The sequence below is a fragment of the Pagrus pagrus genome (assembly GCF_965226575.1).
Source record: "Pagrus pagrus genome assembly, chromosome: 2".
In the NCBI taxonomy this organism is placed as follows: Eukaryota; Metazoa; Chordata; class Actinopteri; order Spariformes; family Sparidae; genus Pagrus; species Pagrus pagrus.
Window position 1 is genome coordinate 1,330,871 of NC_140186.1, and position 13,845 is coordinate 1,344,715.

General features: G+C 42.7%; 2 protein-coding genes across 2 annotated transcripts in view; one reads left to right on the top strand and one right to left on the bottom strand.

Annotated features, from left to right (window-relative positions):
* The window catches only part of LOC311271323 (uncharacterized protein), a 207,725-nt gene that overhangs the window by 139,933 nt on the left and 53,947 nt on the right, over positions 1-13,845 (top strand). The gene's annotated exons all lie outside the window — the stretch shown is intronic.
* On the bottom strand, positions 115-7,057 carry LOC311270591 (uncharacterized protein). Its single transcript, XM_084375558.1, is given in 5 exon segments — positions 115-2,347; positions 2,349-2,392; positions 2,519-2,613; positions 4,187-5,837; positions 6,840-7,057. Coding segments are annotated over 4 exon segments (3,411 nt in total). The 5' UTR covers positions 5,829-5,837; positions 6,840-7,057; the 3' UTR covers positions 115-717.

Sequence of the window (13,845 nt, forward strand, 5' to 3'; positions counted from 1 at the left end):
TCAAATAAGTGACCAATATTAGTGACTGTTTACTGGATTTGTAAAATTTCACGTTTACCATCAGTATGTTGTATTCTTTAAAAAAAAATGTGGTGTAAATGGTGAAATCAGTTGAAACAGCTGCTGGGAGGTAAGACGCACACGAAAAACAGACGCTCTTACAGCGATGCCGCGACAAACTGACATTTTTTATAAGTAAAGAAACATCGTAATTTATTGTATTTAATGCCGATTTAACAAGAAGGCACCAATTATTTAAACTGCCGTAGTTGTTCCACAAAGTTTGTTGAGTTTCAACTCATGATGCATCATTGACATTTCTTCAACTAATCTACAGACTGCTCCTTTAATCTACAGACTGCTCCTTTAAGTAAAAGATCTGAGTATTAATATGAGGTACTTCATCTTAATATTTTCTTCTCATGCCACTTTATAAATTTCCTCCACCATGTTTCAGAGGGAGTTCTTGTACTTTTGATGACATTTATTTATTGAACAGCTTTAGTCACAAGTTACTTTACAATTTCAAATGTTTGTACACAAAGTACGCACAGATTTATAATAGTGATTCATTTAAATGTGAATTTTGTTTCAAACAGTGCGACCTCTTCTTGATTTCTTTAAAAAACAACATACACTACACTCATAATCAGAAGACAAACACATTTACATTGTACAGAAATATGTACATGTGCCTTTATGACAGAGTGAATCAGTCTACTCAGTTTGATTGACAGGAGAGATGATCAGAGGTGCAGAGTTTTTACCACCATCATTAAGACCAGGACCAAAGAATGGGAAGAGTTTCTCAGTGAAGCAGCAGCCAGTAAAGGAGAAGATAAGAGCTGCAGCATCTACGTCATAGAAGGAGACCAGACCCTCCTCATAATCCACAAACACCCCCACCTTCTGAGGCCGAGACCTCAGAGAGAGACTGACTGAAGGAGCTCTGTACTCATTTCCATTTGTCAACCATATAGTCCAGTAACCATTATCTGGACTCCTTATGATTTTTCCCTTCCTGTTGATCGACTCTCGGGCCACTCCTAAAGTCCAATTAGTCTTTCCTTCAACCTGAACCTCAAAGTAAAATCTGCCTGAAGAGAAACTCTGATTTGCTAAAACACAGAGACACGGAGAAAATCTCTTTGGATCGTCTGCAGTAAAACCCCAGATATCACTACGATCACTATGATTTACTTGTTTCCCATCATCAGACAGGAAGAGTTCAGGATGTGCTGTATCAGGATCGAGAGTCACATCCACTGCATACTGCTGGACCCTCTTCAGCTCAGCTTCAAGCAGCTTCTTCATCTCTTTACTGAGTGTCTCCTCCAGCTGAGACACAGCTCTCACCACAGTCCCCTCATGTGATGGACGGAAGATGACCTCTGTCCAGTCCTTGGTGGGTGGAGCAGGGCTCAGAGATGGAAAGTTTTGGAGGAGATGGAGGTGGTCTTCAGAGTGTGAGAGCTTCTCCACCTCAGTCCTTCTCTTCATCAGCTCAGAGATTTCTTGTTCCAGCTCTTTGATGAAGTCTTCAGCCTGTTTCTCTGTCTTCTTCTGGTTCTCTTCTATTGTTTTGATGAGCTCGGCCTGACTTCTCTCAACAGTTACTTTCAGAGAAGTGAAGACCTGAACACCTTCTGCTATCTCTCTGTCTGCATCGTTCTTACTGAGCTTCACTGAGTCGTTGATCTCCTGAATCTTCAGTCGTCTCCTCTTGATCATCTGCTCAATTTCAGCCTCTGTCTTCTCCAGCTCTGCCTTCTTTTCTTCATATTCCTCATTCAGAGGAACAAACTCATGTGTCTTGTGGTCTATAACAGGACAGAGAACGCAGACACACATCTGGTCGGTCTTACAGAACAGCTCCAGAGGTTTATCGTGCTTCGGACACATCCATTCTTCCAGGTTCTCCACAGGGTCGATCAGCTGATGTCTTTTCAGGCCTGAAGCTGTCAGATGAGGCTCCAGGTGAGTCTCACAGTAGGAGACCAGACACACCAGGCAGGACTTCAGGGCCTTCAGTTTGGTTCCAGTGCAGACGTCACAGGGAACTTCTCCTGGTTTGGACACTTGCTGCTCTGAGCTGCTGCTGCTGGCTTTCTGTTGAGCTGACTGTCTGAACTGAGCAACCATCTCAGAGATGAAGGTGTTGACTCGCAGCTGAGGTCTTGTGTTGAAAACCTCTTTACACATGGGACACAGGTACTGGTCGTTATTATTCCAGTGTTCAGTGATGCAGGTTTTGCAGAAGTTGTGTCCACATGATGTGGAGACAGGATCAGTGAACACATCCAGACAGATGGAGCACGTCTGTGCTCCATCTGTCTGGATGTGTTCACTGATCTTCAGACAGCAGACAGCTGGCAGCAGACATGTTTACACTCTGAAGACAGATGACAAAGTAATATAAAATGTCTGCTTTCACACAGTTACACGAGAGTTTAACTTCCTGTTTGATTACAGCTGTAAGTTTTGATGAAACACAGTAAATATCATCAGCTGCACTCACCAGAGTCTGAGTCAGTTGTTGATAAAGACCTGATGATCTCCGTTTAATATTCCTGCAGACAGAAACACAGACACTCTGACTGCTGCTGGCTGCAACTCAACTCAGAGAAATGTTAAGTTTCATTTCTGTTGTGTGACGTTGAAGCTCCACCTCTTCCTGCAGCTCTGACTGGGAGGTCCTACAGGTTTAGACATGAGGACAGTTGCACACATTTTGCACTAGATGAGTTAAATCTTTTAAGGCGATCTCAAATAAAAGTCAGTCCAACATGCGAGGATATATCTTAGCAGGAAACAACGGTCACTTTTCAGTCCACTGCAGCTCTGAAACGGTCTTACAGCCAGTCCAAACTCAACTCATTATCTGTCCTGTGTGGTGTTTCCTCCTCCAGGTGTAGACATGATCATAGTTATATACATTCAGCACAAGGTGAGTTCAATCTTAAGGGAGACTTGTTGTTCTTCTTCTTCCTTCTTCTTCCTGCTGTGTGAGCTTTTCTGCAGCCACCTTTAAAATGTTCCCAGCTGCAGAAAACATCAGTCCCTCTTCAGTCCTGAAACAATCTTAGTCAGTCCACACACATCAGTATTTGTCCTGTAATGTTCCAGCTTCTTCTTTCTTACACTGAATCAGAGGAAGTTGAAGCGAGTGCACTGTGTTCATGTTTTTCACAACCTCCCCTCCCTCTGATGTGTGCTGTCATACTGACCTCTACTGGCCACAAGAGGGAAACACATCTGACTTGTGAAAACTCAATAAAACACTCAGTTTCTTCTTCTGTGAAGATTTTATTGCAGTCAAACTGTTCAGCAGGGTAGTTTAATTTACCATAAGGTATGTTTTATTCCCTTCACAGCATCTCATATACCTACAGTACATATCAACATTTGTTTTTTGTCTGAGGAACGAGGCTGAGACTTAATGTTATCTGATAACCATGGCGATGAAACACAGGCCGAGCAGCCATCCAAAGTGCTTTATATAAAACATCAAAAATAAACTCATGACAGAATAACAAGTCAAAGACATGAAGGTCAAAAAGGGAATTACTATAAAAGCTGAAATATAATTTATGCATATTTAAAAATGTTTTTAAACAACACTGTCTTGCCCAAAATGTAAACTCTTAAAGAAGAACAGTATGACTACAATCTCATCCATGGAAGTTAATTTCCACCAATGTTATGAATAAAAAGATGCTGAGTCGTCGTTTTGATAAGCAAATCATTATTCAGAAATCATACACAACACCTCTGTCAACATAATGATTCAGTATGTCATAATAATTACTCATCAGAGCAACAGAAGCTGCATCTGAAGGCTTCGTTTGGGATCTCACAACAGCTCCAAAACCACTAATTTATAAATCCCCATCTTTTGGGTCGGCTAACCTTCGTCTCACCACGTTGCTTCTACTGTACTCTTTCTGTACATGTTCGAACCCTGAAGCTTTATGACACATGAGACACAATGACGTATAATGATCGATCATATTCAGATGAACACAAGTTTGCGCTGTACAATCGCAATGACAATAACATAATCACTCCCTCATCGTTTGGTTTCATCAGGATTGTCTGCTGTGGCAGTATGACGTATGAATACTCTGACGTCTGTTGCTGGCAGCGCTTCATTGTTCGATAAATTGCTGGTCATAAAAAAGTCAGATAGTTTGATTGACAGGAAGGATGATCAGGGGGGCGGAGTTTCTACCACCGTCATTCCTACATGGACTGAAGAATGGGAAGAGTTTCTCAGTGAAGCAGCAGCCAGTAAAGGAGAAGATGAGAGCTGCAGCATCTACGTCATAGAAGGAGACCAGACCTTCCTCATAATCCACAAACACCCCCACCTTCTGAGGCCGAGACTTCAGAGAGAGGCCGACTGAAGGGTCGGCCAGAGCCTTGTACTCCTTTCCATTCCTCAGCCACAGAGACCAGTAACCCTCCTCAGGTCTCATTCTGACCTCTCCCTTCCTGTCGATCGACTCTCTGGCGACTCCTAGATTCCACTTAGTCTTTCTTTTAACCTGAACCTCAAAGTAAAATCTGCCTGAAGAGAAACTCTGATTTCCTAAAACAAAATTATAATGAGAAAATCTGTCTGGGTTGTCTGGGAGATTCTTCTTCACATCACCATGCTTCACTGTTTTCCCGTCATCAGACAGGAGAAGTTCAGGATGTGCTGTGTCAGGATCAAGAGTCAGATCCACTGCATACTGCCGGACCCTCCTCAGCTCTGACTCGGCAAACAGTTTCTTCATCTTGTTACTGAGCGTCTCCTCCAGCTGAACCAAAGCTCTCACCACAGTCCCCTCATATGACGAAGGACGGGTGCTGACTTCGGTCCAGTCCTTGGTGGGTGGGACATCCTTCAGGGATGGGAAACGTTGTAGAAGATGAACGTGGTCTTCAGAGTGTGAAAGCTGCTCCAGCTCAGTGCCTCTCTGCTTCAACTCAAAGATTTCTTGTTCCAGCTCTCTGATGAAGATGTCTGCCTGTTTCCGTGTTGTTCTTTGGCTCTTCTGTATTCCATCGATGAGCTCATTCAGGCCTCTTTCAACTGACTCCTTCAGAGAAGTGAAGACCCGAACACCTTCTGCTACCTCCATGTGTGCATTTTCCTTACTGAGCTTCACTGAGTGTTTGATCTCCTGAATCTTCAGTCGTCTCCTCTGGATCATCTGCTGAACTTCAGCCTCTGTCTTCCCCAGCTCGGCCTTCTTTTCTTCAGATTCGTCCTTCAGAGGAACAACTTCATGCATCTTGTGGTCTAAAGCAGGGCAGTGTGTGCAGACACATGTCTGGTCGGTCTTACAGAACAGCTCCAGAGGTTTATCGTGCTTCAGACACATCCTGTCCTCGAGGTTCTCCACAGGGTCGATCAGCTGATGTCTTTTCAGGCCTGACACTGTCAGATGAGGCTCCAGGTGAGTCTCACAGTAGGAGACCAGACACACCAGGCAGGACTTCAGGGCCTTCAGTTTGGTTCCAGTGCAGACGTCACAGGGAACTTCTCCTGGTTTGGACACTTGTTGCTCTGAGCTGCTGCTGCTGGCTTTCTGTTGAGCTGACTGTCTGAACTGAGAAACCATCTCACAGAGCAAAGTGTTGACCTTCAGATCAGGCTTCGTGGTAAAAACCTCTTTACACATGGGACACAGACTCCTGTAATTAATACTCCAGTTTTTGGTGAGGCAGCTTTTGCAGAAGTTGTGTCCACACGGTGTGCTGACTGGATCAGTGAACACATCCAGACAGATGGAGCACAGAAACCGATCTTCAGTCAGCAGACTGCTGGCAGCAGACATGTTTACACTCTGAGGACAGAAGACAAAGTTTTATAAAACATTTTGTTTAAGATGTTTCATAAGTTCCATTACTCACCAAGACATCCAAGTTCATGTCATAGATTTACTTGTAATGATAATAATGTTAAAACAAAAACCTTTGGCTGGACTCACATACTTAAGCTTTGATTTTTTTTTTTATTTGGCCTTTGGAGCTAAATTCAATAATTCTTGTGATTCTTTGTGTGTTTTATTCTCAGTCTCACCTGTAGCTTACTTTTTACTTGACTGGGTTAAAATTGAGTTGATGATGTCAGAAAATACTTCAGACAAGTTTGAAAGTGTGAAATAATATATTCATGTATTAAGGTAAGGAACTGAGATGGCTATTTTGTCCACAGAGACAAAGATGCTATAACTTCCTCAACTCAATGAAAAACAGGCTCAACAGGTATCACAGAGAGAAAACCTTGAAGACAACACAGTACAAATATCTACTGATGCACTAAAACCACTGAATGTGAATACAGCCACTGAAAAGTACAAAACAAACGATTAAATGATGGACTAATATAACATCTTTGATTTATTCATAAAGATGCAATGTTTTGATTTTTTCCAAATGTTTTGAAAATGAAAGATTCTTTGTTGGTAAGAAACGATTCATTGTTATTAATTTAATGACTATAAACATCATAATATGTAATATTAATAACATCATCATATAAACAACAACATGATCCTCAGGGTTTCCTGGATGTTCAGGACAGTTTTCAACACAATCCAGTGAAAAATAAGACGACGGAGAGGCCGAGAATACAAAATCACTCAAATTCAGCTCCACAGTCCAATTTGTCACCATATCATGACTCAAAGTATCTGGAGTGCAGCTGTAGGATTTTGCAGGGTGATTTAATTCTCTTTTTGAGCTTGTGAATGTCCTGAGGCCTGGGTTAGTTGGCATGGAAAGACCCACAGATGTGTTGAACTTAACTGAGTTTTGTGTTCGTGCTGTTTGCTGGCTGCACTCACCAGTTGTGAGTCCGCTGTAGAGAAAGACCAGATGAGCTCAGCTTGATGTCCCCTCAGACAAAACTCAGACCCTCTGCAGCTCTGCTGACGCTCACTAACTTAAGTTTCATTTCTGGAGTGTGACGTTGAGCCTCCTCCCTGTGGTGTTGCTCCGCCTCTGGCCGCAGCTCTGTGCGTGTGTTTCCTGGTGAAGCGTGAATCATCGTTGGCACAAGATGCGTGTGATCCTCAGAGGCAGTTGGGGTGTTTCTGCTAAACACAGATTCAGAGTCTGTTTCACTTCCTGTCTCACGCACATGATTTCTGCCTGCAGACAAAAAGGTAAATGTGTGTTTTTAATTCTTCATGTGTGATTTGTGTGTTTGCAGATAAGAACAATGAGGCCCAGCATGACTTACTTAAACTATTCACGATATTATTGTGACTGACACGTGCTTTATTCGGAAGCAGTTGTGATGTGACGGACTTCAGCTGGTTGCATTAGCTGGACTATTAGATGATCATTTCTCAGATTGGTTTGCACTAACTGGGCAATTATTTATAATAACAATACACTGTTTATAATTACACTGTTTATGTTGATACGACTCTGTTTGTATTTCTGCTCGAGCTCTTCTTACCTTTTCATTATATTGTTTATTTCTTACTGTTATTATTGCTCATTGCTCGCCACACGGTAACATGACATCATTGATTTGACGTGTAAATGATCAATACAAGTACAAGAACCGGAGGAAATGAATGCAAACACATTTAAGGATGCCGGTTCGGGTCGGCACCGGACTGAGTTCAAGCCCGCCTCAACTCCACGGTCAAACTAGCCCCCAGTTATTTTGTGGTGCCTGTATATACTACATATTACGGTAATGCGGTCCGAGAACAGAATTCAAAATAAAAGCACGGACCTATGAACGCAATTTGCAATTTCACATTACTTCAGTCAGTCAGTCTGTTAATTAATTGTTGAATTAATTAAACGATAGGTTAATTAATTAATCACTTGAGCATTTTAAGGAATTCATCCATTGATTATTGACATAAATCATTTTCCCAGCCTAATTCTGATCACATTGAAGCCTTAGCAGATGGAGGCCATGGCATTTCATCTGTGTGAATAATTAGTCCAATATAAAGATAAACACAATATCAGGAGCTTCTGATGAGGAATTTCAAAATAAAAGCCCACTCAATGGTCGACTATCTTCAATATTTCCCTCAAATTCAGATTTACGTTAAAGGAAAACTACCTGTTTCCACAAACTAATTTCAGTTCAGACTGATAGTACTCCAGGTCAGAGTTATACCCAGGTAATTCCAGGAAGTTCTGATGTGGAATTTCAAAATTAAAGCCCTCTTAAAAGTAAAAACGTTAATATTTCCATATGAATTCACGTTGACATTAAAAATAAACTACCTGTTTCCACAGACTAATTTTACTTCAGAATGACAGCACCCCACCTCAGAGACTCACTCATGTAATATCAGGAAGTTCTGATGCAGAATTTCAAAATAAAAGCCCTCTTAAATGTCAGATATTTCTAATTTCTCTCTTAATTCAGATTGATATTGGGAGGAAACTACTTTTTTCCACAGACTAATGTGTTTTGTGGTTGACCATATGAGAAACAGTCCTAAGGCTCTTCATTGTTTTCACCTTTCCATGTGAATTGTAAAATGTTCAGTCGGACTCAACGACCCGTTTGTCTCCTCAGGAAAGATTTAGTTGTGTAGAAACAGTGAATTCATTTGGACACAACTTCTGTCTTTATTAGTAAGAAACTAGTTGAGAGGCAGGGACCAGATTCTCTGTTGAACTTAAATGTTAAATTCAGCCACCAAACATTAATGGTGTTGTTACTGAATGAAAACAGAGCAAACTTCTTCTTTTCGGGGCTTCATTGTTCCTGCAGTTTGGACTCTGGATCTCTGTCAGTGTGTCTAACTGCTGTGAAATCTCTCCCATCAGAGCGCTGACTGACAGACCTTCTGTAACACTGACACCTGCTGCTGACTGGCAGCACTACAGCTCACACTGGGTTTCTGCTCTCACGTCATTGACGCGTCTGGACTTGTATTTGAAGGTATGAGGATGTGACGGCTGTCGGTCAGATGAACACAGACACCAGCAGCGTCTGTCAGAGTCTGCAGACGAAGGAAGAATAACTGTTTGACCTCATCTGGACTTTAACAGGTGAGATCTCTGACAGGTAACATGAAGAATTGATGATGTTGAATATTTTTTATCAGCAGTCTTTTCTCAAACAAATCTTGTTTCTGTGTTGTGATCATCAACATGTGCTCACTGTGCGTAGGCAGATTGTGGTCAGAAAAGAGAGAGAGGCAGAAAAGAGACGATGACTGCGAGCAGAGCAGAGAATAAAAAGGTTAGCAGGTTGTGTCTGTTGTCAGTGCAGGTCGCAGTGAGTCACATAATAAATGCAGCAGCTTCTCAAGAGTTAAGACCGGTCTTCACTGATGTTTCCCAGCTGCTGGAAGCCTGGCTGGTTTTCCTTCAGGTGATAACACTGCCTGTCTTCAGCAGGGAGCCACAATGACTCCAGAGGACATTTTCAACACTCTGGAGGATCTAAAAGTTGATGAATTCAAGGATTTCAAATGGTATCTGAAGCAGCCTGACATCCTGAAAGGCTACCAACCCATCAAACAGTCCAAGCTGGAGAGGGCAGAAAGACGGGACACAGTGGATCTGATGGTGGACACCTTCACACTTGATGGAGCTCTGAAGGTGACCAAGAAGATTTTAGAGAAGATAAAGAGGAATGACCTGGTGCAGAGTCTGTCAGCCAACAGCTCAGGACCAGAAGGTCAGTCACATTTCTTTATTTTAATATCATTTTCAGACGAAGAGAGTCGACGACACAATACTTGTAAAGGAACAGGCCTCTCAGTACAGAAGCTCATTGTTTTCAGCAGAGAAAAACAAAGAGGTCTGATTTCATAATGAGGAGAAAAGGTTGAAGCATCAATAATTGTTATTGGAGAGGATGGAGGTTTGATGGTTCACATAAATAAACATGTTTAACTGCAACAGAGCTCTGCCTAATTCAAAATCTGGTTCAACTCATTTTAAACCTGGTTTTACTAAACTCAGATTAGATTTGATCTTAGATTAAATGAATCCTTGTTGGTGCAACCAGCCATAATCTCTGTCTTCACCTCTCTCTCAGTGTCAGCGAGTGTCGGTGATGTTGGAGAGCCTTCAGAGAACAGAGGACCTTCTACCTCTCAGAGTGAAGGTAAAGCTGCTGTATTCTCTGGTATGTATGGAAGCCCTGAAAGACAAAGTTTGGTTTTTAGTTTGGAAAAGTTAAAAGTAAGGTAGTACTTGGTTGTAGTTGGTAATAGTTCCAGGGTTTTAGAGAGGAACGAGAGAAGAGATACAGGTCTGTAGTTTCAGATGTCAGCCGAGTCCAGAGTGATTTCCCTTAGGAGTGGCTTTACTGTAGCTGTCTTGAAAGGAGCTGAAATAAGGCCTGAAGTGAGGGAGGAGTTGATCAGTGTGGTGAGGTAAGGCAAGATGTCGTGCGAAATGTCTTGGAAAAGGGAGGAGTGAATCGGGTTAGGGGAACAGGTGGTGGCACGGTTAGATGTCACTAGTGTGTGAGCATCTTTTAGAGGAGAGGGCTGAAGCAGGTAAGGCTGTCATAGGTGAGGGTTCGGGGAGGTGCTTTCTGGAGTAAATGAGGAGCTAATGTCTTTTACTTTCTTGGTAAAGTAAGTTTAGGTGGTTTAAATGAAATTGGCATTTAAAGGTGACATATTATGCTCATTTCTGCTTGTTGACATGGTTCCTTGATGTCTAAATGGGATGTTAGTAACATGCTTTGGTTGAAAAAAACGAAAGATTGAGCACAGCAGGGTTCTTTACACACCAGTTTCACAGCCCTGCTCTAAGCGGCTGGTTTGCGTGCCTTTCCCTTTAATCCTAATAAGATACTGCGTTCGCCGCCCACCTCTTCCAGCCGGGCGGAAGACGTGAGGACGGCATCGCGTGACCATGGCAACGAGCAATACACAACGCAAAGCAACTTTTCTGTGTCCAAGCCTGCATATAACTGATAGTAGCACAGCAGACATGTAGCAGGTAGCCCCTGTCTCCAGCTCCAAAACAAAGTAGTGATTGCTTTACTGCAGATAACGTTTTGGTGCTCTCAGGTCTGGTCTCTCATGCCAGCAGCTAACGCAACACACATACATACACAGGAAGTCGTTCGACTGCCAAGTTACTCTTGGGCATCTAACACACTGTCATTTAGCACAACATGATAATGAAGTAACGTAGCTCACCGTCCGCGAATGACTGAGACCATTTCATACCGTCTCCTCTGCGTGTTCACGGCCAAGCAGTGGTTCACCAGCCGTGTGAGCCAAACAGGTCATTTAGAGACTAATACTCTGACTCTGGCAGGTACAAAATATTGACTTGTCGAAACTTGTCGAATATTGTCGAAACTCATGTTTAAGGGATGGGGAGGCACTCCGGATACGCAAATATACATACTAATGCAAGGAAAAAGTGAGTTTTGCATAATATGTCCCCTTTAAACATCATCAAGTGATTCCCCAAAACAAGAGGAAGTGAAAGACATTAAAGGTGTCCAATTCTGGGCCTACAAGACCTTACTGAGACACAATTACAAATATACTGCTAGAATAGTTTCCGTAAACATCTTGCTCCAACTATAAATTCAAAATTCTGCATTTTAGTTGTCCTTTGTTTCTATTTGTCACTCAGGTGAGATTGTTCCAGTACCAGAGCCACAACACATCTCATATTACCAAGACATGCTTCAATCAAACCTCGAGGATAGGTTGAATTGTGCACAAGAGGGGTTAGCACAGAAGAAGGATGAGCAACCTCTGGTTGATATCTACACAGAGCTGTACATCACAACTGGGGGTGACGTAAACATCAACAAACAGCATGAGGTCATTCAGATGGAGGTGAAGCCAACAACAGAGGAATCAATTAAACCCTGTGACATGTTCAAACCCCCCTCTGGTAAAGAAAGATCCATAAGAACAGTGCTGACCAATGGAATCGCAGGAATTGGCAAAACATTTCTTGTCCAGAAGTTTGTGTTGGACTGGACTAACAAAGAAAACAATCAAGATGTGCATCTCATATTCCCCTTTACCTTCCGCCAGCTGAACTTATGGAAGGATGAAAAGTTAAGTCTGACCGAGCTGATCCATAAATGTATCAGAGAGACCAAAGACATCAAGGAAGAGGCTCTGAATCACATCTTTACAACTCTGCAGTCATCAGGAAACACCAACTATGACAAAAGTAAATTCAAACTTGTGTTTGTTTTGGATGGACTGGATGAGAGCCGCCTTCAACTGAACTGTTCGACCAATAAAAACAAAGAAACAGACTTTGATGTGACTAAGTCCACCTCAGTGGATGTGCTGCTGTCAAACCTCATCAAGAGAAATCTGCTTCCCTCTGCTCGCCTCTGGATAACCACACGACCTGCAGCAGCCAATCAGATTCATTCTGATTTTGTTGACGTGGTGACAGAAGTCAGAGGGTTCACTGACCCACAGAAGGAGGAGTACTTCAGGAAGAGATTCAGAAAGAAGAAGCAGGCCAGCAGAATCATCTCCCACATCAAGACATCACAAAGCCTCCACATCATGTGCCACATCCCAGTCTTCTGCTGGATCACTGCTACAGTTCTGGAGGATGTGTTGAAGACCAGAGAGGGAGGAGAGCTGCCCAAGACCCTGACTGAGATGTACATCCACTTCCTGGTGGTTCAGTCCAAAGTGAAGAACGACAAGTATGATGTAGGACCTGAGACAGATGGACGCTGGACTCCAGAGAGCAGGGAGATGATCGAGTCTCTGGGAAAACTGGCTTTTGATCAGCTGCAGAAAGGAAACCTGATCTTCTATGAATCAGACCTGACAGAGTGTGGCATCGATATCAGAGCAGCCTCAGTGTACTCAGGAGTGTTCACACAGATCTTTACAGAGGAGAGAGGACTGTACCAGGACAAGGTGTTCTGCTTCGTCCATCTGAGTGTTCAGGAGTTTCTGGCTGCTCTTCATGTCCATCTGACTTTCATCAACTCTGGAGTCAATCTGCTGGCAGAAGGAAAACAAAACTGGTGGTGGTGGTGGGTGTTTCTATTCAGAGACAAACCTGAACCAACACATCTCTACCAGAGTGCTGTGGACGAGGCCTTACAGAGTCCAAATGGACACCTGGACCTGTTCCTCCGCTTCCTCCTGGGTCTGTCACTGGAGACCAGTCAGACTCTCCTACGAGGTCTGATGACACACACAGGAAGTATCTCACAGACCAATCAGGAGACAGTGAAGTACATCAAGAAGAAGATCAGTGAGAATCTGTCTCCAGAGAGAAGCATCAATCTGTTCCACTGTCTGAATGAACTGAATGATGGTTCTCTAGTGGAGGAGATCCAACAGTACCTGAGATCAGGAAGTCTCTCTACAGATAAACTGTCTCCTGCTCAGTGGTCAGCTCTGGTCTTCATCTTACTGTCATCAGAAGATCTGGACGTGTTTGACCTGAAGAAATACTGTGCTTCAGAGGAGGCTCTTCTGAGGCTGCTGCCAGTGGTCAAAGCCTCCAACAAAGCTCTGTAAGTGAACTGATAACTGCAGATACTAACTGCTGTACAGTATATCACACGTGTAGGGTCAACTAATGAATGTCTTTGCTTTTGATTTCAATCAGTTGATCAATTGAAAAATTACACTGTTTAATTAGTTTCATTGTACCTCTGCACATTAATGCAGCCATGAAAGAGAAAAAGAAAAAAATCTGTTCCACGTTAGTTCTTTTAAAGGTGGGTGAGTCATTCCGGAGAAGGTTTTTTTGATATTTGAACAAATAGCCAAACAAATTAACACAAATTAACACTCACATATCTTCTCAACATCAGCCGCCTTCCTCAACCCTCACAAAGATGAACACCCTGTCACAGTTAAATCATAGCACAGAATGTGTTGT